The sequence below is a fragment of the Mytilus californianus genome, unplaced genomic scaffold (assembly GCF_021869535.1).
Source record: "Mytilus californianus isolate M0D057914Y unplaced genomic scaffold, xbMytCali1.0.p SCAF_1, whole genome shotgun sequence".
In the NCBI taxonomy this organism is placed as follows: Eukaryota; Metazoa; Mollusca; class Bivalvia; order Mytilida; family Mytilidae; genus Mytilus; species Mytilus californianus.
The window spans coordinates 115,117,629-115,143,623 of record NW_026262581.1 but is presented as its reverse complement, the minus strand read 5'-3'; the positions used below and the strand labels follow the sequence as shown (position 1 = coordinate 115,143,623).

The following is a 25,995-nucleotide window of genomic DNA, read 5'->3' as shown; positions in this document are numbered from 1 at the left end:
ATGAAACAAAACACACATGAATTTGTTTAAAGGAGAAAACTCAAACTGTTCTTCAGAAAATAGTAATTTTAAGAATTATTAAAATTAATTTTATTACTAGTATCTGCACTGTTAATGATAATTGATATACCCTTGTATATTATGTGTTATGTGTTTTGAAAAAATAAAATAAAGAGAAAAAAAACCTTGTAAAATTTCATAGAGATCCATACACTTATACACAAGTTATTGGCCCCTTTTTGAACCCTAAAAAGGTGAATTCCTAAACAACTGGGGCAATAACTACCAAAATCAATCCCAACCTTCCTTTTGTAGTATGGAACATTGTGGTACAATTTCATAGAGATCCATACACTTATATTCAAGTTATTGTCTGGAAACCAAATGTCCTCGAAAAACTAGCCCTGCCTCATAGAAATAAGATTTTATGAAAAAAAAATCATAAGTCCATGGGACACAGATGATGCCCCTGCTTGCATATAAAGTTATAAAGGGACATAACTAGAGAACTGTAAAGGTAATACCACTCAACTTCGAACTTGATCTGTGTTTTATGATAATAAGCATTGTGTATAATTGTCATAACATTTGTTTGAGGCAAAATAAAGTCAGAGAACGGAAATGAAAAATTCAGCAATTTTTCCATTTATAAAGGAATTTTGTGAAGATCTTGCATCAATGATTATTTTTCTGTTCAATAGAGAATGGAAATAAGGAACATGCCAAAGAGATAACAACCTGACCAAAGAGCAGAAAACAGGCCAAGACCACCAATGGGTCTTCAATGCAGAGAGAAAATCCACACCCAGATGTGGGCTTCAGCTGGCCCTAAACAGTAATGTATATTAGTTCCACAAAATGGATGCCATTCTTAACTCCTAATCTATCGAAGGAATCTAAATTAAAAGAACACACGAGATAGTTTCTTGACTTTGGACAGGCGCAAAAATGTGGAGGGGTTAAACTCGTTTTGTGAGATCTCAACCCTTCCCCTAGCAAATGTGGAATACACAAACATGCAGCAATACACACAGTAAAACTCAGTTTAAAAGAAGTCAGAGTCCTATGTTAGAACAGGTAACAGAAGAAACTAAGCAAAATGACAATCAACATAAATTAACAAAGGAATACTAGCAGTTACTGACATGCCAGCTCCAGACTTCAATTAAACTGTATATAAATTTGTGTTTAAACAAACCTTTTAAAGATTCTATCAATCTCTCATAGTTTCGGTAAAAATCATCTTTCATGGGCAATAACTACTATAAGGAACAATTGAAGAATTCAGTCTTTAGACTTAAAGGTAGATCTTTCTTCACTCAGTGCTGAGCAGTTTTGCTGTTTAAAATTTTGCTGTATCTATAATAGTTTTCAAGATAATAAATTTTATAAAAATTATTATTTCAGGGTACATGTAATAACTCTAAATTATGTTGTTTGATTCGTCTGAAAATTTCCAAACAAATCAATCTTGATCTGCTGATCACATTTACCCCAGTCAGTTTTGGTCTAACTGCTTTAGTTTTTGATATGTAAGCCAAACACTGCATCGCCATGTTTGTTGACTGACCAGAATAACAATCCCAAACTGGATACTAGATACCATGAGATCATTCACCCAAATTTGGTTCAAATTTGTTCTGTAGTTTCAGAGGAAAAGATCTTTAAAAAAGTTTATGATGATGACAGACATCAAGGGATGGCAATAGCTCCCTTGGCTCTTTGGGTCAGGTGAGCTAAAAAAAAAGTTTTTTTTTAATTTTTGTTTAAACAAACTGGTCCCATTAAGACAAGATTGGAACTATAAATGGACAATGGGTATTCCAAAATGTCTTGTCTTCCATATTGTATAAAAATAACAATGGAAATTTTATTATAACTATAAATCAAACTAATATGGCTGATAAAATAAATAGTTTAATCAATATCTTTGAATTCAAATAAATTAACAATAAAAAAGAATAACAAACACTCAACGCTCACATTTGGTCAACAAATTTAAATACAAATGTAATGAAAATGAGTATGATAATATATAATACACCACAGATTATTTCTTAATTTGTTGTCATGAGACTGTATATAACTTGCCCTGGACAGTTACAATGTTGACTGAAATACACTGTAACTGTCAAAAATAAACCATTGAAGGATTCATCTACCGAATGTATAACAACATTGAATCTAAAGTTTGTAAATTCTGTTTTGCCATTTATACATGTGTATATTTCCTTCTGCTACAAAAATGTATTTACATCTACTCTACTTATTAAATCATACTGGGGAAAATGGAAGACAAAATAACCACTAATGAAATAGAACAAGAGTTAACAGAACAATCTGACATTATGTAAGTGGATCCTACCAAAGATACAATCTCTAAATGCAAATATTACAGTAAATCAACTCATTTTGTGGATTCTTTTAATAGGTTTATCCCTTCCTAGTCCACTTTATTAAAGCAATTTATTTCCACGATTTTGTAACTTTGTTAATAAATACATTGGAGAGAATATCCAACAAAGGAGGAGCCATTATTTAGCTCCTCAAATTTCAAAAATTGTAAAAATATTCAAGCCTTTTAAAGTATGTTAAATTGATTGATAAATGAACAGGTTAATATAATTTGGACACTTTAGTGCAGAAAGGTCACTATAAAAATGTCAAAATTAATGTATTTGATCTAAATGGCCATTCCACACACAGTTTTTGCCACTTTTTGGTGAAAATTTCTATGAGCAACAGCTTTACCCAAAAATATTTAACACACATAAACATCCTTGAAAAATACATTTTTGAAGCAAAATATGTTTTGGGGTAAATATGTTGCTCATATCCAAATAGTAATGACAAGATCTCAAAATGAGGCTATTTTGGCAGTTTTTGCTGTTTGGCATTAAATGTTACAAGTTAGAGGCCCTAATGCCAATATGTAAAATTCAAAAATATAAATACTGATGTCCAACAGATTAATGTCATATGAACATCTGATGGGAGTATATAAATGGCTCACAATATTAAGTTGGTGTACAGTAAATTTGAAATTGTAAGAAAATGAACCTTTTGGGGCACAAGCCTCCTTAAAATTTCTATGTTCAAACTATTTTTGCTGGAATGTAGGTTTTACATTTTTGTGGTATTTATTCGTATATAACAGTAGTATGTCTCTCTAAATATCAGTTTTATTTATGCATAATTATCTTAAATATATATATGAAAATCATAATTATATTTAATTTTGGACCCTCAGTAAAAGATAACTTCTGCACCAATAAGGAAGTAAGCAAATTGGGAAAAAAGATTTAAAACTAGTAAAAGTTGGACAAATTATTCAGTCACCTAACTGTGTAGAGTTATACAACAAAACAAAAATTCGGATAAATCTGACAAGTTCACTGTTGTGTCTAATTGTTAACATGTTAGGAAAAAACAAAATTTCCCCAAAAAATATTGAACAAATTAAGTTCTTTGAATCCTTTATTGTTGTATATTTTGACTGTTTGATTTGTGCCCATTTTAAGGATAGGAAATTCTAATCAATCAGAATAAGAATAAGATTTAAAGGAAGATGTATGATCAGAGTCATTATTTGAACCATTAAATTGCAAAAATAGTCAAATTATCTAAGACTTTCCAAGTAATCTTAATATTATAAAAATATGAACATAATGATTTACTTTTAGTGCAGAAAGCTTGTGATGTTGCTATGACATCATAAACATATCAAAATTGACATATTTGGCCTATTTGGTCATTTTACATGTGGTTTTTGGTCAAAATATATATGAGACATGGCCTTACACAAAAAGGTACATTACACACATTTGCATTTAAATTAGATTGTGTATGGGTAACGCCTTAGGTCATATCTAACTAATAATGGGAAGTTTTTTGCAGTTTTGCTCAAAATGTATGAAGTATAAAGCCCTAATGCTTCTCCATTGAAATCATGCAACACAAACTGAAAATATGAATATTGATGAATGAAAGTCTAATGTCTTAAGAACATCTGAAATATGTTATTTGGCAGATTCATAATAAATTATGATTCTCAAATTAGTTTTTGCCAAAAAAAGTAAAATTCAACACACAATTTAAATTTTAATTTTGGAAACATCTTTTTTTAATAGTAGATACTTTCTCATTTCAGATATCACACTATAATTTCATTAATGACTTGATTTCTTTGTATGTTAAGGATGATTGGTAGTTTTGGTTTTAGAGACAATAAAGATTGTCTGTTTATCAATAAATGTTGGCACAACTAAGTTTTGGCACTATATTGGATAAAATTGTACATTCTTTTAATACACCATCTTGTATAAAATCAAAGTGAAAAATGTGTGTAAATATAAAATGCTTTCTTGTTGTAATAAAACAAGAACAAAAATGAGAAACAATTTATACATGTGTCATCTTAAAGAAACTACAGGCTCCATATAGCAAGAATTACTCTTCTTACAAACATAATCATTGATAATTAGACCAACTGTAAATTACAATATAAAGCTGCTTCTCCATTGAAATCATGTTACAGTTCAAACTACACTTGACCTAAATCATCTATAGGTCCTACATTATAATAAATTGTGCTGGATCCAAATATTTCAGTGTATGCTTAAAATTACACAAAAAAAGATGCTGAAAAAAGAATTAATTAATTAATAAATTTTGCTTGCAATTGCACAAAATCACAACCAACCAAATATTGCAATTGATTCACCATCTTACAATAAACACAATCATGTGTTAAGCCCAGCATGCTGTGAAGTTCATATAAGCAGGTTTTGTGAATCAAATATTTAGGCAGCATATATTTAAATGCCAGCAAGAAAAGGTCTAATCCATTGGTTTTTGCAAAAACAAAGATCAATTAGTCTTCTAGGAGAAATTAGCTAAAATGTCTAAATTGCAAAATAAATGGACATCCTACATAAAAAATACTGCTAAACATTTAAAATGTTTAAATATGTAATAAATTGTTGACACAGAGATATATATGGTGTTTTGATAGTATAATGCAAATGTAGAAATTAAAATGGCAATACTTTAACATGTAAACTATGCAACAATTTCAAAGTCAACGAACCATGACTGAGGTCAAATAATCCCTTTAGAAATGATATATGCCAATGATAATACAACTGTTTACCAAATATTATTATCAAGTTATTCCCCTTAAACCAATATAATCACAATCTTTAATATATGAATTATGATTTTTTTAAGTCAATGGTCCATGACTGCATACAATCATGCCTCCTTTCTCCAACACTTGCTCCCCCTTTTCATGTATAGTCAGAACAAACTATATTTCCTGATATAGCCTGATATACTGTTTTGAAAACTCCATAGACACATTTTGAAATAATGATAAATTTAATCCTGCATTCTGTACTTTTTTTGTTCATTAAATTTTTCCTACTTATTAATGCATTTTTGTTATTTTTTTCACAAGTTAAACCCAATTTACAATGTAATATTCAACTTATTTGTTTAGTTGCATCTAATGTGGATGTAATTATATTTAAAAAAGTCTGACTATATATTTCAAATGAAAACTATTTTGGAAGCAAATTCTTATTCTTATGTAAAAGATAACTTTTTTGCAAAACTTGCATCAAATGTAATGATGTCATTAAAAATTAATTAAAGAAAGCTGATAAAATTATGCATAGGCAATATTCCATTCTTACGTTTTATTTAGGTCAACTTGATTATGAGACCCTTGGGACCCAGATTTTAGTTGAGGTACTAAAATATTTGGAATGCTAAAAAGTTAAGAACATCAAAACAATTATCAATATAATTTCAAGATAAAATAGAGCAGCAAGTTTCAGTGGGGCAATACTATGGAAGTTTCATTCTTATGTTGCCGTAACTTTAATTAAATCATCATATGAACCCTTTTTTTCATTTGATAAGCACCTATATACACAATTGCACATCACAAATCCACCTAGTCCAATAAAAATTTGATTGCACATAAATTAAACACCATCTCCCAATGGTATAACTAATACTGTAATGTCATCAAAGGATCCTGCAGATCCATCTTTTTTAGTCCAACCATTCATTCCATGAACTGGGGTCCCTCTGGCTTGCATCACTAATTCTTGAGCAACTGCATTAAATCTACAGAAAACAAAACTCTTTAACTACTGTGGAGTTCAACATTAAAATTTATCATGTCTTTAATCAGTCAGCAATTATGGATGTTTTCTACTCAAAGGAGTAGGGGCATTAAGGCCCGGTTTTGGCCCAAGAAACTAAAGTGTTTTTAGAACTATTCAAAATTTGCACATAATGTTTGGAAATGCATAAAATAAAGAAATATAAATGCATAACATAAGATTTTTAATTAAGACATCACAATATGCACCATTATCATGAAAACAAAGAAAACTGCAGAGTTTATGCAGTTTTCCATAATTATTTCTTTTGAGGAAACATTGTGCACAGGCAAGAATCAACTAAATAATTAAAGAGAAGCTTTATTATAACTATTGACATATTCTCACTAAATATAAAATTGTTTCTTGCGTGCACACATACATTTCCAATCTAATATATACTTAAAAGTTGACGCAACACAAGGGAAATTAAGAAATTTTACAAAGCATATAAATTTTGTCATGGTTTGTTGCCATGGTAAATCCTTAAATGTGAAATTTGTTTTTATTTTCTGAACACCATGTATCTTAGTGTGGTTATGACAAATTTAAGAATATGTATTGTAACTTTTTAATTCGCACTAATATTTGGGCCAAATAAGGGCTGTATTGCCCCTACTCCTTTCAACTTCTGCAAATATTTGGTAAACCCAAGGAAATTCTTTTTTTTTTCATTTAACTTTTTGCTGGCATTTCTGCTTTATCTAAATCTAATATTAAAGAGTCAATTAAGTAAAAATGATAAATGGATGAAAAATACTTAATGATAAATCTTCAAACGCACTTGTCTCTGAAAAAATATTTTCTATATACCTTAATATACTGTAATTCAGAAATTATTGCATGAAGATTGAAAAAAAATGCGATATAAATTTTTGCAATTTCAGGAAAAGCCTCATACAGATATATGTATCAGGTATCAGAATAGGAGTTCTTATTAATGCGATACTCACCCAGTCTCAATGTTTGCATTAATAAAAAACTCACAATAATTTCTGAATTCACAGTAACACAAGGTTCCCAAATCAGATTTTTGAGAAATGTCACTTGGTCGCAAACTTTTGTTATATTTTGAATCTGCAGTTGTCTATCCAACTGAAGCTTGTTATTATATGTGAAGTCCAGAGTCTCAACGAAATTGATAGAATGGGAAAATTTGAGTTTAAAAATAGAAATTCCTAACACATTTGCAATACCTCAAATAACACTTTTTACATTTTTTTATTACAGTATCTTTTAAAAATTTACTATATGGATTCTATTCAGAGAAGCACTTAACAGGCTTTTGGGAAATAATTTTATAAACAATCATTCACTGCCATATCGACATTGCTATTTTGCTGTGAGAAACGAAATAATTTAAGGTAAACCTACTTGGAAGACCTACTACAATGATTCTAACATCAGAAATAGGCATGCCATACACCATTTTGTAGATATTTTAATGTAAATTTACGACATAATAAGCTTCAGTCGGAAAGACAACCATGGAATTGAAATATATATAAGTAGCAAGCGTGTGTCATTTCCCAAAAATGCGAGTTTGGTACCTTGTGTTATATTTTAAGGTATATAGGTAATATATTCTGAGACAAGTGCCTGTGTAAACCTTGTAAATATATAGACCTTTTAGGATCATCCTTCCTACTCTGATTCAACACATTATATACAGTTGTTCGAACATCTTCTGTTGTTATGACATCCCATAATCCATCAGAAGCCATTACTAATACAGCATCTTCTACATTGGATTTCAGATCAAAAACTTTTACCTTAAAATATAAAATGTTATCTCTTGCTATGTAATTGCATTATCTTATACATAAATATTAACTTAGGTAAGACTGCAAAAAAGTGTTTTTGGATTCCTAAATTTTTTTTATGCATGTGGATGTTTTGAATCCATCCACAATTTATTTGCATTGTGTAATTAAAACCAAGCTACTACTTACTTCTGCTTCTCTCTTTTTCTTTTTTCTTTAAATTATCACCTAATTCAGTTTGAAAAGGTGGGTATTATAAACTAACTGATTAATCAGTGTTGTCCAAAATTATAATGCAGGTAAACATATATTAAGCAGTCACTCATGGGAAGCATTAAAAGTGACTGTTCAAGAGAGGTGACCTTTTAAAAGAGGTTCTGAAAAATTCTTATTCCAACATCTCCTGTGGCCAGTATCACGGCAAAGTGTTTTAGTGTTTTCAATCAGTAGAGTTATCCTTCTTGCGAGCATTGAATAAAAAATGGTGGATTCCGGCGTTGAATATTGGAAGAAAATTTTCAAAATAATTTAATATTTGTGGAGAAATAAGTTGGTGAGACTGTTTTCAACTGAAACTGAAAGGAGTAGAACACAAGGAATTCACGATTTCACCTCCTATTGCACGATCTTGGTCGCAAACAGGTTCCTATTTTCTTTTTGACTTCAATACTGAACACATATGTTTGTTGTCATGATTTATCATTATATTGGTAGTTAAAAACATTAAAATAACTGTTGTTAAAAGTTGAAATGACAATTTCATGCAAAAATTATGTGACAGCTGACCACATTATACAGGTGACCAATGAAAAGAGTTAAATTATATAGATAAAAAAAATGTTTGGGAGTGTCTGAAAGTGATGTTAGACACAGGTGACCGCAGAAACAAGGTGACTGTTAAGGCAGGTTTAACTGTAGACATCAACATCCTGGATGTCACAAAAACAAAGATTAGGGGCCTCGGTGGCCAAGTGGTCAAAGTAGTTCTACTTCTGTAATCACTAGCCAGTCAACACTGAGGTTGTGAGTTCGAACCCCGCTCGTGCAGGTGCACTCGACTCTAATAATTGACTAGGATTGTCAGTTTTCCTATCACAGGTCAGTGGATTTCTCTCGGCACTCTGGCTTCCTCCACCTATAAAAACTGACCGACACAAAATAGCCCAAATGTGGCGCTTAAAAGTGGAGTTAAAACACCAACAATCAATCAATCAAAGATTAGCTATCTTACCTCTGGAACAGCAGATAAGAGTGGTTTTAAATATATTCTTGAATCAAAAACTCTCAAATCATGGTCCCCAAAACCTCTAGAAACACCAATGGTTTGCATAAGTCTCGACTGAAAAAAATATTTTAAATACTCACAATTTCATAAAATACTATTTTCTCTTCTAATAAATTTGTGTATCAGCATAGAAACATGTAAAATCTGTAAAACTAACAACATACTTTGGAAATGTATATGTACAACCTAGAAAACCTAGAAAAATAAACTACTCTGAATGTATGTGATGTCAAATTTGTGCAGCAACTTGAAAAATTGAACATTTATTAAGGAAGTTTATATACTTATCCTCTACACTGAAGTGTGTTCAAAGTTATATAACCAGTTACTCAGTCTATATTTTCATTTAAGACTTCAATTCTTTTGTATTTCAGAGACATGTGCAAGATTTATGTAATAAATTGTGATGAAAATGTGATGTCCTGATATACTTCGTACATGTCAACATTTGAAAAATAATCAAATAAACCTCAAATGTTGGGTATGTGTAAAAAATGTAATTTTAATTACTTTACAGTGTCTTGTTGTGTATGTATATTACTTGAAATCAATAGACATATGACCCCTTTTAATAGATTAACCCTTTACTGTGTGTATGTATGGTAACCCAATACTTCCAATGTGCCATCTTTGGAATAAGGAAAACAAATTGAAATTTTTCTTGCATAGAGAAACATGTCCAAACTGAACTTTCCTACCCGAATATTTTAACAAATATTCCTTAGAACTCGACCTGTGTAATCAAATACCTGTTTCATCAGAAAATAAATTGCTTCACCGAGCGCAGCTGGATACGACCGTAGAGGTCCAACCCTGAACAGTTGGGGCAAAAATGGACACAATATTCGCGCTTGATACAGGTCTGAATTTGGATTGTAATCAAATATTTGACACATACTGTAAATTCAGAAATTATTGCGATGTTTTTATTATTGCGAAAAATGCGACAGGGTTATAATCGCAATAATTTAAACTCGCATTTTCAATTTTTTTTATATGAATTAAACAGGATTTTTCTCAATATCGCAAAAAATAAAATCGCATTTTAGTTTAAAATGACAAAATCGAAATAATAAATGCACGCAATAATTTCTGAATTTACAGTAATAGGTTTCTGACACAGAATAACTGTAGTCAAAGAACTTAGAATTGGTTATATGATTGAATTTATATTCAATTTTTTGCTTTTGTGCAATACACTATGCTGTTGCAAATTGACCCCCCCTCCCCCAACAAAATTTTTTTTTTACCCCCCCCCCCCCCCCCCCCCCTTTTTTTTTGCCAAAAAAAATAATATTTGAAGAAATTTTCTTTTTAATTTCTGAAATCTGAAATGAGATAAAATTGTCCCCCCCCCTCACAATTTCTTTTTTACTCCCCCCCCCCCCCCTTCCCCAATTTTTTTTTCACCTCCCCCAATCCCTTTTTCCAAAAAAAAAATTCTTTCCCTCAAGATATGGTCATAATCTCAATTCAAATTTCCAATGGAGTTGCAATGCAACCATAACTACCTATTTAAATACATCATAAAAGTCTTAAAATAGAAAATGACATACATAATCATGGCTAAAATTAATATTCCTTAATCAGCATTTTCAAATAGTAACTTCTAAAAATAAATTGACAGCTAATCACCTCAAGACAATAAAACATTTCTTTATACATAATTTAAAAGCAGTGTAAAGGAGGTAATCCAAACATAACATTTTACTTTTTTTTAATTGTCCATTAACCAGGAAACCCTTGTTTTTCCCCCTTTTTTGCCCCTAATTCCTTATCGGTTTGAGCCATAACCCCCAAAAGCCAATCCTAACCATCCCTTTGTGGTATGGAAACTTGTGGTATAATTTCAGAGAAATCCATACACCGTTCCACAAGTTATTGTCTGGAAACTAGAAATATGCTTATTTGGGCCCCTTTTTGGCCCCTAATTCCTAAACTGTTAGGACTATAACCCCCAAAATCAATCCCAACCTTTCTTTTGTGGTTATAAACCTTGTGTTTAAATTTCATAGATTTCTATTTACACTACTAAAGTTATTGTCCGGAAACCAAATGTCTTCGGACGACGCTGACGTGATAAAATTTTTTGCGATCGTATAAAAATGCATTCCAAAAGATGTCCGGTTTAGACAGGTATCACTGTGTTACCTGTGAAAAATTGTTATATAAAAAAAAAATTGGAAATAATTGAATACCTTTCCTCCAAGTTTAAATATTAAGGGCACTTTCAAATCTTCCTCATCAGCTACTTTGTAAGACCTTAAAAAACAAAATACTTTAATCATATATTTTTGTACAGTTTTGTTTTAATTTTTGTCTGCCATAAGTCTTCTGTAGCTTATTTGATTGTTCAACGTAAAAACTATAAATTCAAACCTGAAAAAAATACATAACTGCTCATCATCTATGTTCTAGATTTGATTTTTTTATCAGCTTTCCATGAATAATCTGAAAATTAAAAACAACTGACATTTACCTGCTTTGAAGTTGTAAGAAACTCCAAGAATTCTTTCCCATGGGAGGAATCCATACCAAGTCAGAAATACATGTATGACAGTCATTTTCCACTTTCTTCCATCATTTGAATCAAAAAGTATTTTCCCACTATTCCCAAGTGATATTTATCATGGATTTGAGTTCATTTGCTTTTCCTAATTTGTGGAAAATAAGAATGTATCTGTATTGAACGAAGATTGTGTAAATAATAGTCTTTTGAGTATGAATCTGTCAATTAATGACAAAATATCCATCTACATAGTATCAAAACCTGAGATCAAATATTAACATACCATCCTGTCATCATGGGCCCTCTATACAGTATTCTTTTCCCAATATCGTTTCTGGTTATCCGTCTGGTATATTCGTTGTAAGTAAAGTCTTCACCAATTAATTCTGGACGTGTCATGGCCTGAACAAGTATGTCAGTATGTTTTAATGAATTCAATATTTTGATCAAAAGTTGAAGAAGATATACTGAGAAAATTCTTGTGTTTCATATGAATCAATAGTTTTACATATTTATACTATCAAGATCTTATGCTGTGCTGTTACTCCATTGTCTCAGGTTAGGGGAGGGATGAGCACTCAGAAACATGTTAAACCCCACCATATTCTTTATATGGCTGTCCCAAGTCAGGAGCATGTAATCCAGTGGTCATTGGTTGCTGTCTGCAATAATTGCTTTTCATTTCATATATAAATTTATAAAACCTTACTAGTAATGTAATTTTCGTTTTTTATGAATAATTCATACATACTCCTTTTCAAATGCAAAAAAACTTATATATAAGTTCCAATTAAAATTTTGAACTTAACTTATTGTGTATTAAATAGTTATAAATCAGACTGACACACATATACCTTCAAATCTGATAATTTCATGAGTTCGGTTAATCAGTTCATTTCATTATATATAATCATAAATGAACAAAATTACATACTGGTGAATTTTCATAAATAACAGCTAAAAATGGTATATCTATATCATCTGATAGGCATTGTGATGGACGAGCTACCTGGTTTAGCAGCTAAAATTTTTAATGCAATCTTCTTTAATATCAAAATTACTCTAACTTTGAAAATCTTACCTGGATCATTATCCTCTGTCTTTCATAATGAGGTGTCATGTCATTGGATAACTGTACAGTTACTTTTTTGTTACAGTAGATTGCTCTATAAACAAAAATGCACAGACAAATGTATAGTTACATCACTCAAATCAAAACCACAAATAACTGTACAGAGTGCACATGCTGAGATGTCTAGGCTGGTTTACTGATAATGACTGAATTTTCTTTTCTTTTGAAAGTATTTGAGATAAATTGCTCTATAAATACACAATATCATAATCTAACATTAACAGAAAACTGACAGTTGCTTTGATTTTCAAAAAGATATCTCTATAATTACTCAAAATCATAATGACAAATAAATGTACAGAGTGCACAAGAAGAAACATCTATCCTGCTTTGCTGATTACGACTGAGTTTCTTTTCAAATTATTTGAGATCAATGTCTTACTACAGGAATAAAACAAGGTTACCATAATCAATGTGTGAAAATAAGGTCATGGTCAGATAAACTTGGTCAAATGACATGTACATCTCAGAATGATTTAACAATTATAGTTGACCTACTACTTAATGTTACTGAGAGTTTGATGTAATCACAAACACTTAATATTTCTAATTAATCATGAAAATGAGGTCAAGGTCAAATGAACCATATCAGAAGAACAAGTACCCTTTAAAACCATTGTATATAACATGTTGCTGACCCATTTATAGTAATTGAGAAACTGACCAAATCAGGAAAATTGAACTTTGATCAAGAAACCATGAAAATGAGGTCAAAGTTAACTGAACTCTTCAATACAGACATATACCCCTTGCAACCATTTCTTGTAACCAATAAAGATGACAAAGTAATTTCATCATTGACTAATAAAACATTAAAGGGAGGTCAAGGTTTAAAAAGGCTTTGGCAAGAAAAAACAGTCAACTCAGAGTGCCTAAGAAGCTTATAATAATTTGTTTGGCCTTAAGCAAGTACATTCTGGTCTGAAGTTATCTGTAATAATTTATATAAACCAACCTGCAATCCCCAGCATTAGCAATGTAGAGTTTTCCCAGTAAAAATAAAGCAACAATAACAGCACAACCTCCTAATATTGTATAGTTCTGTTTCTCGTCTACTATTTGTTGGTCCTGAAATAGTATAGCATTTTACAGAGTAAGATGCAAAGCATTGGTATTCCATTGCATAAATTTGACTTTGTAATTTCTTTCCATTTATATGATGCCTACGTCTTTATCAGTAACACCTACTTGTGATATAAAGGTATTTTCACAAATACTTAACACCATTATAAATTATTATTCTACCTGTAATCTTTGTTTCATACTAACTTAATTTGTTAATACATTTTATTCTGAGAAACACCTTTAGAAAAATCTCAATTTACCAAATATTTAATTTACTTAGCCCATCTAAGATATATAAAATATACATTGTACAACCTACCCTTACAATTTAGTTTAAATACAAATTGATAAAATCATGCTCTGCCATTGTCATATTACACAAGGAAGGTTATTTTGCATTATCTTTCTATCTTATACAATTTTCAAGACTAAACTTGAAGAAGTTTATTTGGGGAATGAAATTTTACTAGGTATCCCTTGATTATAATGACATACCGGTACCATAGACGGAATGTGAATATGAAGGTACATGATATATTCTAAGTCTCTGTATGCATTTTAAATAAAACCATGACAGACATAGAACTACAATAATTTTTGTCATATAAATTAAAAGGCTTGTTAATTGAATGCTTTTATCTTAACTGATTGCTGTAAAATTGAAGCTTTTATGTATTGAACAAATCTTTTTTGACTCTATAAACAAGACACATTCTTCAAGTATACACCAAAGACTGATTGTATTCATTGAGTTTGTAAAAACGATACAGGTCAGTTGCACAGCATGACATGGTTGAAAAACAGAAGACTTTAAAAATGCAAAACTATTACCATTGAAATAAAAGACTGTTCCAGAGCACCAATCACTAAACTATGGATGGATATGGACTTTGAATCATGCTTTGAATCTCCAAGCTGTCCTTTAGTAGGACCAGCTATTTCAAAAATAAAGTCTTTCACACCATTCAACTTTTCCTACAAAACAATAGCAACTGTTTAAATTTTCAATTTTCAAATCAGTATGCATCACCCTTTTCAATTTGTTTTCTCTCTAAAACAGGTTAATTGAACAATATTTTCAAAAATTTAACCAGTAATTGTTGTAAATAAACTTGCATCACTGTGACTTTGAAATAAAGAGAATAGCCATAAAAGTGCTGTTTCTTTGCTTTTAGTGTGTTTTTTTGCTGTGTATGTACTGATTTTGTGTCATGGATGGATACCCCATATCCTTTGTTTTTCTATTCACTAGACAGGAAAATATCCCTATCAGTTTTACATTGAATATGAATTCTGTATTATAGTTCTGATAGCACACAAACAAAGTGAGTGAGGTTGTGTAATAGTTCCACAGTGATGCAACTAATCGTCGGACCTGTCGGACCTGGGGGGCAGAATTTTAGAGGGTCCGGCAAATGACGTCTTTGTGTCAGACCCAATGACCGGCAAATATTTTTACTGTTTGGGGCCGTCAAAATTGAAATTTCTGTTGGTTCTTGTAACCTTGGCTTCCAAATTTATAATGCAGTTGAAAGGCATTGAAAACCCAAAGTTCTAATGACACATTTATTGCCGGTAATAGGTAAACGTGCTGATGTAAACATATTTCAATCTTCTTTGCCTTTATCCAATTAGCGTAAGTCATGTGATCATAGTTATTTTCTTATTTCTCGGGATTTATTATTACACATAGCAATGAAAACGAAAGTAAATTTCCGGTAAAAATATTGAGTATAAGCATGTTTTCAGCTTCTTTTTGATAGCTGAGGGATAATTCTGATGATTACAAGACTCAGCAAGTGTTATCAGACGCGTTCCTCGGACGCACGGTTCATGCAATGGCGCGTCCAGACAGAAAACCATGCGTCCATGGCGCGAATAAGTCGCCATAACGAGAACATTGTTAGTATAAAAAAACGAGTTTCGTCTCCATATGACACATCAGTGGTGCATGAACAGTTGGAACAATAGATGGCCAAATCAATTATGTAGTTGAAAAGCACTGAAAACCAAAAGTTCTATTAAGGGACATCTAATGTCGTAATGACCAGATTTAAGTAAATTATAAAATTAAACAAAAACAAGTATTATTTTAGTTTTCTAAGAGTTTTTTTTTCTTCATTTTAGTTAATGTTTGAACATATTTATTCGTTTTGACGTACAAAGGTAGCTTGCCACCGTCTTTGTTTTTGATCTAATTGTTCTTATGCCAATTATTGGCATAAGAACAATTAGATTATCTTGTGTCAAAGTACTCCTGTGAGGAATAACTCTTGGGTCATCATTTATGTATTAATATATTGAATAAACTACAATGTTTATGAATATGAATCACAGATTACAATAATATATAACAAAATAAAAATTAATTGTTCAAAAGCGTCTCATTTTATTTTTGAGTGAAAATATAGGTCTGACAAAAACTTGATGGGTCTGGCAAAACTTACTACCCTGTAGGCCCCAATGTCTGACAGAAAAAAAAACTGTTTGCATCTCTGGTTCCATGACTGTTATGTCCTTTACAACAAAGAACTGAACTGAATTTCCTTTTGTACCAACTTTTCAACCTCAATTTTCTTGTTGTGATTAATCAACATGAATGTTAGACATTTTGCATCGAATAATCTATATCATGTAATTAAAAGTTAGTATGAACTGACTAATATTTTTTAATAAGTGACCTTATGTGGAAGTGTCTCTACAAACCTTCCCATAAGGGATTTTTAGTAAACTGAAATCTGACCTTAGCATGGAAAATTAATGTTAATAATAGAGCCATGAAAAATGAGGTCAAGATCTGGTAAACCCAGAAATGTACACCTTACAATGATTACATACAACAAATATATATGACCTACTATAGTTATATTAGCTGAGAAACTGACCTAATCATAAAATGTAACATTTGGTCAATAAACCATAAAATGAGGACAAGGTAAGGTGAACCCCATCAGACAAAAGGTAAACATCATAATAAATTTTGCCGACTAAATACATTCACAATAAAGATCAAAATTAAAGAAAATGATCGGTGCAAAAAAATTAACATTGATCAATAAACCTTTAAATTGAGATCAAGATCAGATTGCTCTTGACAGTTGGATATATACAACTTAAAATGATTCTTGAGACTAAATATTGTTGAAACTCTTACATACAGTAACTGAAATCTGACCTTAGCATTATTACTGAAATGTTAATCAATGAACCATGAAAATAAGTTCAACAACAGGCAAACCTTGTCCCATGGAACAGCATGCCTTACAAAAATGTATAGACCAAGTAGCGTTCACATGTTAATTAAGGATGCTGAGAAAATGACCTGACACAAAAAAAACTTGGTATTGTTACCTAAACAGTTCCCTTAATTAGAAAGGGTATGCATGTCTCTATAGACCAAATATATATGACTGTCTATAAACAGCAACTGAGAAATGACCTAAGTGAAAAAAAAATCTTAACATTGATCCCTGAAACATGAAAATGAGGTAAAGTTTCAGGAGAATCAGACAAACATTTGCATTTGAGAATGATTCTGCGGATTAATAATATTCGACCAATTATTTATAGTATCTGAGAAACTGACCTAAGAAAAAAAACTTTAAAATGAATCATGAAAATGAAGTCAAAAACAGGTTAACTCTGTCTAATGGATGTGTTCATGTTACAATTCTTCCATTGACCGAAAATAGATGCATGATTAATGATAGTAAATGAGAAAATGACATACGCAATCATTGAAGAGGAGTCAATAATATTAATTGTTTTATTTTTTTAAAGCATCATTTCAGTCTAAATTCCAACATTAGCATTCATTTTTTATTATTAACTCTATAAATTTATATAACAACCTGGAGGCCATCTTACCTCAACCAGTTTATGTAACAGTTTAGAAGCCATCAATGCAGCATCAGGACCAGCATGTCCATCAAATATTGCAAAGTAGGTCACTGGAATCTCATTCATCTGAAAGGACAGTTAACACTCATTACTTTGTTTCTTAGAATAAACTCTTGTCAAGACTTACATCAAAAGGTCATTTTATTAGTCAAACATTACTATCGATCCAAAACTTGAATCATCATTATTTGTATGATCTGAACCAAATCAGACTGAAACTGAAATGACAATTTTTTGAAGGTATTTTCATTGCTCTGTAGCAGTCATTTATTAAAGGAACAGCCTAAGAATGCAGTTTCCATTATTCATATCAAATGAGGTATATTTAATGCTTTTTCTGAATTTGATTACGTTCATTTTGTTATTACATTGTCTGTAGGGTTAAGTATTAAAAAAACTAGTTTAAACACACAAAATGTTAATATGCCTGTTCTGAGTCAAAACCTCGTCAGTGATTGTCTTTGTTCATTTCTTAGTCCTTTTTGTCCTATAAAAAATTTGGAGTAGGTCACAGATCTTTGTGACATTTTGAATTTATTCAGCCTTTTCTGGACAATGTAAATCTTGACAAATAGTACAGACATGTTCCTAGTATTATTGAAGCATTAATGAAGTCCTTGATGTCTGTTTTGGTTTTACTATATTTTGGGATTGCTCATTCACATATACCCCACATCTCTCTTTTATTCAAATCAATGGTATCAAAATTAAATGTCTGATATTAGATATTTGGTAAGACTTACTGGTCCCCCATCTGTTATTGGTTCCAGTGGAATTTCTGTGGACACTGCACCATTTCTTACTGATTTCTTCTTGATAAAAAATTGTTTGGATGTGGATTGGTCTTCATTTAATTTACTTTTTCCACCATTTATAACTCTGTGATTGGAACAAAATAATATACCGTGATTATAATCATACAGTATCTTGTCAACAATCAATTAATCACTTAATAAGCATTTTCAAATGTAAATAGTATTTTCAACTGTTAAACTTCTCTCAACAAAACTAAATGCTGTGCCTGTTGAAAAGGGATGCCTTGCCTATAATTACCATTTGCTCCAAAATTCAACATAAAACACAACTTTAAAAAGTAAGTCCAACTGACAGTTGCCAAATGAGTAAATGTAAAAGTATGAGTGAAATATTACTGATGTTCAAACATAAGTTTTGTCAAAAATGTACTTAAACATGAAATTCAACCATTTCAAGATGCCATTTCAGATGCTGTTTTACAAATGGCACAGTGGAAATCTATATGCCGAAGCCACAAACATGTGGAGTTTTACAAATACTTATGTTACCTGCAAAAGTTACACATTTATGATTTTTAAGATACATTCTGTCCAGTGTATATATATATACATTCATTTTAAAACAAGACAAATTGAATATTCTTACCAACTGACAAAGGGTGCTTTATGCAAGTTTAAACAATTTTAAATCTTACACATGCTACAGTACAAGAGATATATATGAACTTTCATGTAAACTGAAAACATGAAAATTTTCATAAATGAAGAGTTTCTACATAACAGTAGGGTGAATACGGACTTAATTACTGAGCTGGCTGTCTAGATTTATTTGAAAAATTATTTTTCAAATATTTGACATTGATCTGGACAGATTGCAATGAATGCTCATGCAGTTACCTGCTATCTAATTTTTAACAAATTCAATGAGAATATATCTATAATTAATATCTTACTCAGCATAGCCAGATGTCCTAAGTAACAGCATTTCATCTCTAGGAACAATAATAGGTCGGGTATAGATATCTTGACAAACTTGTACTTCATCATCATTCAGTTGTAAGAATTCAGGGCGGCCGTAACTAAATTTTCTTGGTTTACTGCTTGTTTCTTGTTCTTCAACAGGTTGTGCTATCTTAGAAAACCTGTCAATAGCACCTTGTAGTTTCCCCCACATTGTAATCAAATCATCTGCAAGGTAAGATCAAGATATGTTGTTATTTATCAGATGCTTTGTAAGCTAAAAATCCTTCAAATTCTGAAGACATTTCATCCGTCTGTTTTTTTTGGTTTTTTTTAGGGGGGAGAGGGAGGGGGTATTAAATGCTGCAATATTTTTGGATTTATTTCGGTGTCAGATTGACTCCTCATATGGAAAATGTATTCGGATATAGTTTATACAATAAACTGAAGACTTAAGGCAAATTTTCAAGACATCAAATTGTATGTGATTGTAAGTAAAAATCAAAAACTTAGGCTAAAAAAGACTATGAAATGTTGCAATATTTACCATGTTTACTCTTTGAACATACTCTTATCAGTACACATATATTTTTTTTTTTTTTTTTTATGAAAAGCCATGGATAATGTTCCTTGTATATTTTTCAGACAAAGGTGTGTGTGCTAATACTAATTTAACATGAACTGCTAAGTATGATCTGATCTTTTTAACATTTTAATGCCTTCATATGTGATGTGAAGGTACCCAAATTGCACCTATTTTGACAGTTTTTTCATCTACCTTTCTGTAAATTTTACTTTTTTCACTGGATACAGCATCTGTATATATATATCAGGTTAGGGAAGATCCTCATAAATGGGTACTATCCTCATTTATGGATATTATACCCAAAATCGGGTATCAACGGGTATCAATTTACAGTGATAAAAAAAATCAAATTTTGTATTTCATCATGGCGCAAATATTCATATAAATGGCAACATTTTCCCTGTTAGGACTATAGTTCAAATGAGAACTGAATACAAAGATAATTACCTCCAAAAATCTTACTTTTTAAAGGCTGTTTACTTTTATCCTGATGATATTTTAGTCATGGAGACTTTAAGCAAAAAGTTCTCCTTTACCCAAAAGTTTACGCCATTACAGAAAATATCTTTTAATCCAAAGTTGATATTTTTATCACTGAAAACTGATACCTGTTTTGGGGTATAATACCCATAAATGAGGTTAATACCCATTTATGAGGATGTTCCCCAAACTGTATTGGCGGTTTTTTGTGTATATTTAAATATGTTTATCTATGATGAAAAGACGTGCATAATGCCAAATTATAAAAATACAAACGAATTTGTTTAGTCACTAAGGAAACCTGTAAGATCTCTGCTGCATTTTCTTTTTTTTTGTAAAATAGGTGCAAATACGCCAGTTCCGGGATACGGTAGTTAGTTGAATCTGTCATGTGACTTCCATCATCATGTGACCAATTTGTAGGCATCGTCACTGTTGAGCGAAAGGGTGAAAAAGTTTCATGCTATACTGAACAAAATATTAGGGAAATTAAAATCTAATTAGTCTGCCACCCTCCCTTTTAGTCGTACAGGAATTAAGATTACGTACTTACGGAACATAAATTATTTCTGCACTACCCTGCAGAATGACGATTCTGAAAATGCTTGAAACTTTAATAGTGTGGGGATACAGGCGCACCTTCTATCTGGTAAATGACGTCATAAAGGCATGCGGAATTGACGATCTTTCGAGACTTCTAAGACGAGGTGCTTCTTTTGCTTTGTAAACAACAACGTGATAAAATTCTCGATAAATCTATACTTAGCGCAGACTCAGAGATATATATACATAATAATGGCGGTAACAATATATCTCCCACATAAATCCACATGTATCGTAACCTATTTGCAAACGCTGTGCCATTTTCGTTGTGTTAAAAATTGCAATTGAAAAAAGACTACAGAACCTTTATTCTTATTCTGATGCATAACAAAAAGAATTAATGCATTAGAGCTCGGAGAAATGTACAACTTTGAAAATCAAAATAAAATAAAATTCCACAAAAGTCTATTAATGCTTTTGGCACATTAAAGTCATTTCAAAACATGACGTCATACAAATGAAAACACTAAAGCTGAAGGTTTCTCCGTGATGTAAACATTGAAATTCGAATAATATTGCATTAAAATGGACTTTTGAGGTAAGTGTTGTTTTATTTTCTGTTCTATTGCATTATTCGCACATTTACTGAATTCAGCAAGTCAACATGGCGGCTCCTTAGTTATGAAAGTCAAGTGCAGAGTTGACGGTAGCTTACGAGAAAAAAATATAAATTAAAAATAGCAAATGTTGGGGTTGAGAATAAATAAAAAGAATTAAACACATTTTTCTAGCAGTTATTTAAGAAATAATTCATGCAAGCTATAGATTTATAGGAACATTTTTAGCTTTAACTAACAAGGGATAAAAAAGAACAGCCACACACACGGCATATCCACCCTCGCTGCATTTTTTAAATTACCGTATTTGTCCTATTAGAACCGAAATAATTCATGGAAGCCATAGATTTGTTGGAAATTTACACATGGCCTGGGCGGTGATATTCGTTAATTTTATCCCTTGCTAACGCTCAGGATAAAATTTGAATCACGGCCCAGGCCACGTGTAAATTTATATCAAATCTATGGCTTCCATGAATTATTTCTTAAATAGCCTATTGCATGGGTACTGTGACGATATACACAGCAACTGGTCTCGGCAGTTAGTATATGTAAATAGGTAAACAAATTTACTGAGATAACTGCCCGTGGAAAATAAAATAAAATCTTATCCATTGCATAGTCAAATAACCTCACACACTTACACTTATCCGTCTTCTTTAGTCTCACGCCTTCTTTTTTGATCTTCCTACAGTATATGTATTTGTCAGTTGTGTGTTATGTAACAAGCATGTGAAACATTATTTTTCAAAGACCCTTAACAAACATAAGGATGTATACTGTTTACAACATCAAATGAGCAATAAGATTTCCTGTATTATTTTTATATTAATTCGATGTACAAGCCTACTTTCGATTTCCTTCCTTCTGACAATCTATCCAACACTAACACCGAAAAGTAAGTTTGTAAAATGAAACCCATCACGTTCTATAAAAAGACCGAAACTAGAATTAAAGTTGCTGGAGTTTGTTGGTGATGCATTTGAATGATGTGGAGATTTTTATTTTAATAAAAATAATTTCTGAGAAAGAAATTTCCATTCTTGCTAGATTTAACTTTTCCGCGGATTCATTATTGGTTTTTTTCTGCTGTTAGCGAATTAAATTTGTTAAATTGCTATTTAATTTTCGTCATCCTAAGTTTGTCATAACTTTTCCTATTGGATTATCAGTTGAATTCTACTCACTTTCATTTACCTGTTAAATTACATACCTTTTTTCTTCACTCCAAGATTTGTTTTCACACGGTAAACACTTACGGTTCTTTTTATATTATTCTTGAATATCGAGTTGAAGCGTCGATCAACAATTTCGATAGTTGAGAGAACATTTTTTAACCCGCCCACCCGTGCCCTATTTATAAATGGGTATTACCTTATTTTTCTCCTGGTCTTTAGGGTTAATTTTATGTATTAACAACTTTTGAATTTCTATCTTGGTTATTCTTTAATTTGTTTATTGATTCAGTATTATCAAGGATTTGTATAGTAAGTTAAGGATTGGAATCTCGTGGTTTATCGCTTTCTATGTCACGGCTAGACTTCGCTACTCGCCACTACTACTTGTCACTTACGATATCGGAACAATTATTCGGTAATTTTTTTTGGGGTCCCGGTAAAGTGAGAAACGGAACAGAAACGAAACAGAGCGAAACGAAACGAAACATGGCGAAACGAAACGAAACACAGCGAAACGAAACGAAACACGACGAAACGAAACGAAACATTTAAATTGAGAAACGAAACACTACGAAACGAAACAAAATCTGTATTTTGAGGAACGACATATAGAAAATCTTCCTGACGAGATATGTGCATAGCCGAAGACACCGAATATTCCATTCAACTTTGAAAAAATTACTCGTCATTTACATTGGTATCTTCGTGCATTAGTTGCAATTAGTCAAATTGTTTTATTCCACTGTTTAAACATATTGATAGTTTAATCAATATTTGATTGGTTGTGACTATCCCACGTGTCATTGAACAAATCTTCATATTCCATTCTGAGGATCATATTCCCCTCTGAAATGTCGTGATTACTTCGTGCGACGTTACGCGCGGTTAATGTACATAACGTTTTGAACTTCTTATTCTTCTTAAAATAGCGATAGCAAAAATCATTATCATGTTCAAATTTATTTCAGACGATAAAACAAAAAGACTTATAATTAAATTTTGATCCTTACTGTTTATCAATGGGTTGTCGTGTTTAGTTTGACTTACAAAAACAGCGGATAATAAAAAAAAATGTATGCAAAATAATATTTAAAATATTGATAGTAAACAAAGCATAGGCAGTGGAATAAAACATTCATTTCCCTTTGCCTCGGGAGATATGAAGATTTGTTCACCCTCGAAAAATCATATTTCCCTCGGGCAGAGCCCTCGTGAAATATGAATATTCTTGGGTGAACAAATCTTCATATCTCCCTCCGGCACGGGAAATAAATGTATATTGTTAAATGTGAGGCTTAGGTGCGTCAGCTATACTACAGAGCCTGTTCTAACGGCTTCTTGTTACATGCAACAATGAGGGAACATTGAAATTAGAATAGCTGTTACTGGGGATCGTCTGAATATCAGCCTCAAACAAAAATGGGCCATTCTTACCTTTGTGACTAGGATTTTATGTACCGCCTACGGTAGTGGGGCATAATCTTTTCTGGTCTGTGCTGCCGTCCGTCCAATACTAGGTTTATTCTGTTTGTTAAGATAGATTAAATTACAATGGAGTTGTGTTCATGTCAACTTGAAACTATACACATGTTCATTATTACATGTTCTTTTTGAAATGTATGCCAAATTAGGAATTTGAACCATAATTTGCGATTCAATGAACATGAAAATTTGATATTTTAAGCGAGTCATACTGTCCTATGGATACTTAACACATGACATGAGTAAAATCTCTTTGTTCTTACTGTGCTATAATCTGGATAATGCACAGCAAAGGTGTGCATTTACTACCTCAGATATACTGCACAGTTCAAAAGTACTCTTACCTTTAGGGGCGAATCCTCGATTTTGAAAGAAGTGTAATTCCATATAAAATTTAAAAAATATCACCGAGTGTACATGTAGCGAATATAAAAAAGAAGATGTGATATGATTGCCAATGAGGCAACTCTCCACAAGTGACCAAATGACATAGTAATTAACAACTATAGGTCACCGTACGGCATTCAACAATAAGCAAAGCCCATATCGCATAGTCAGCTATAAAAGGCCCCGAAATGACGTACAAATGTAAAACAATTCAAACGAGAAAAATAACGGCCTAATTTATATACAAAAAATGAACGAAAAACAAATATGTAACACTTCAACAATTGACAACCACTGAATTACAGGCTCCTGACTTGGGACAGGCACATTCATACAGAATGTGGCGGGGTTAAACATGTTAGCGGGATCCCAACCTCCTCCTAACCTGGGACAGTGGTGAAACAGTACAACATAAGAACGAACTATAAAAATCAGTTGAAAAAGGCTTAACTAATCAGATGGATACAAATAACATACATCTAACAAAACACAGAGTGGATGTGGCCGCGGGTACTTGTATATCCCAACAACAAAAAGACACTAAGTACTGATCTGAGAGTACTCGAAGTTACTGGCAGCTAGTTCAAAGCCACTAACAAGTAATAAAAAAATCATGCATCTAAGACTAAATTATCAATCTGTACACATCCAACATCCAATGGATTTAGTATACAGACGTCATAAACAGTCAGAGGAAAAACACGACCTTGTGTAATGCCAAGATACAGGTATCGACAGATTGTAGATCCATGAATGTGTATATGAATTATATAACAATAATATTTAGTTTGCTTTTAATTTACCGACAACAAAATCAATATTGATACAAATAAAACAATTTTCAATGATCTAATTACAGTGTTGAATTGGTAACCTTTTAGAATAAGTTTATTTCACGGATCGACAAGTTTACCAGGATCGTTTCTAAATTTCCGGGCACGGTAAACAACATTTCCATAAAAATTAGGATGTGCTATCCCATTTGAACTTCAAAACCAAATCTTTATATCTATGGAAGAATTTAGTAAAGGTTTTAAGTAATTTGTGGTAACGAAATCCCTGGCTTAATAATTTACCAGTAATACATAGATTACGTTCGTTACTATCAAAAACGTCACAACAGACACGGGCATAGCGAACGAGTTGTGAAATTCAAACACCATAAGATGGTGCCAATGGA

General features: G+C 31.6%; 1 protein-coding gene across 2 annotated transcripts; it reads right to left on the bottom strand.

The window, feature by feature from the left end:
• Nucleotides 1-1,899: 1,899 nt before the first annotated feature.
• Nucleotides 1,900-22,642, bottom strand: LOC127731177 (protein phosphatase 1H-like). 2 transcript variants are annotated; one of them, XM_052240132.1, is made up of 12 exons: nt 22,619-22,642; nt 19,536-19,770; nt 18,571-18,706; nt 17,795-17,893; nt 14,759-14,902; nt 13,818-13,930; nt 12,812-12,896; nt 12,014-12,132; nt 11,420-11,483; nt 9,168-9,275; nt 7,800-7,945; nt 1,900-6,135 (listed from the first exon to the last, which is right to left on the bottom strand). In XM_052240132.1, exons 2-12 carry the CDS (start codon nt 19,754-19,756, stop codon nt 5,991-5,993), a joined length of 1,380 nt encoding a protein of 459 aa, XP_052096092.1. In that variant the 5' UTR covers nt 19,757-19,770; nt 22,619-22,642; the 3' UTR covers nt 1,900-5,990. The 2 variants fall into 2 exon arrangements, with proteins under 2 accessions (XP_052096092.1, XP_052096084.1); XM_052240124.1 differs by lacking the exon at nt 22,619-22,642 and adding an exon at nt 22,413-22,611.
• Nucleotides 22,643-25,995: the final 3,353 nt, after the last annotated feature.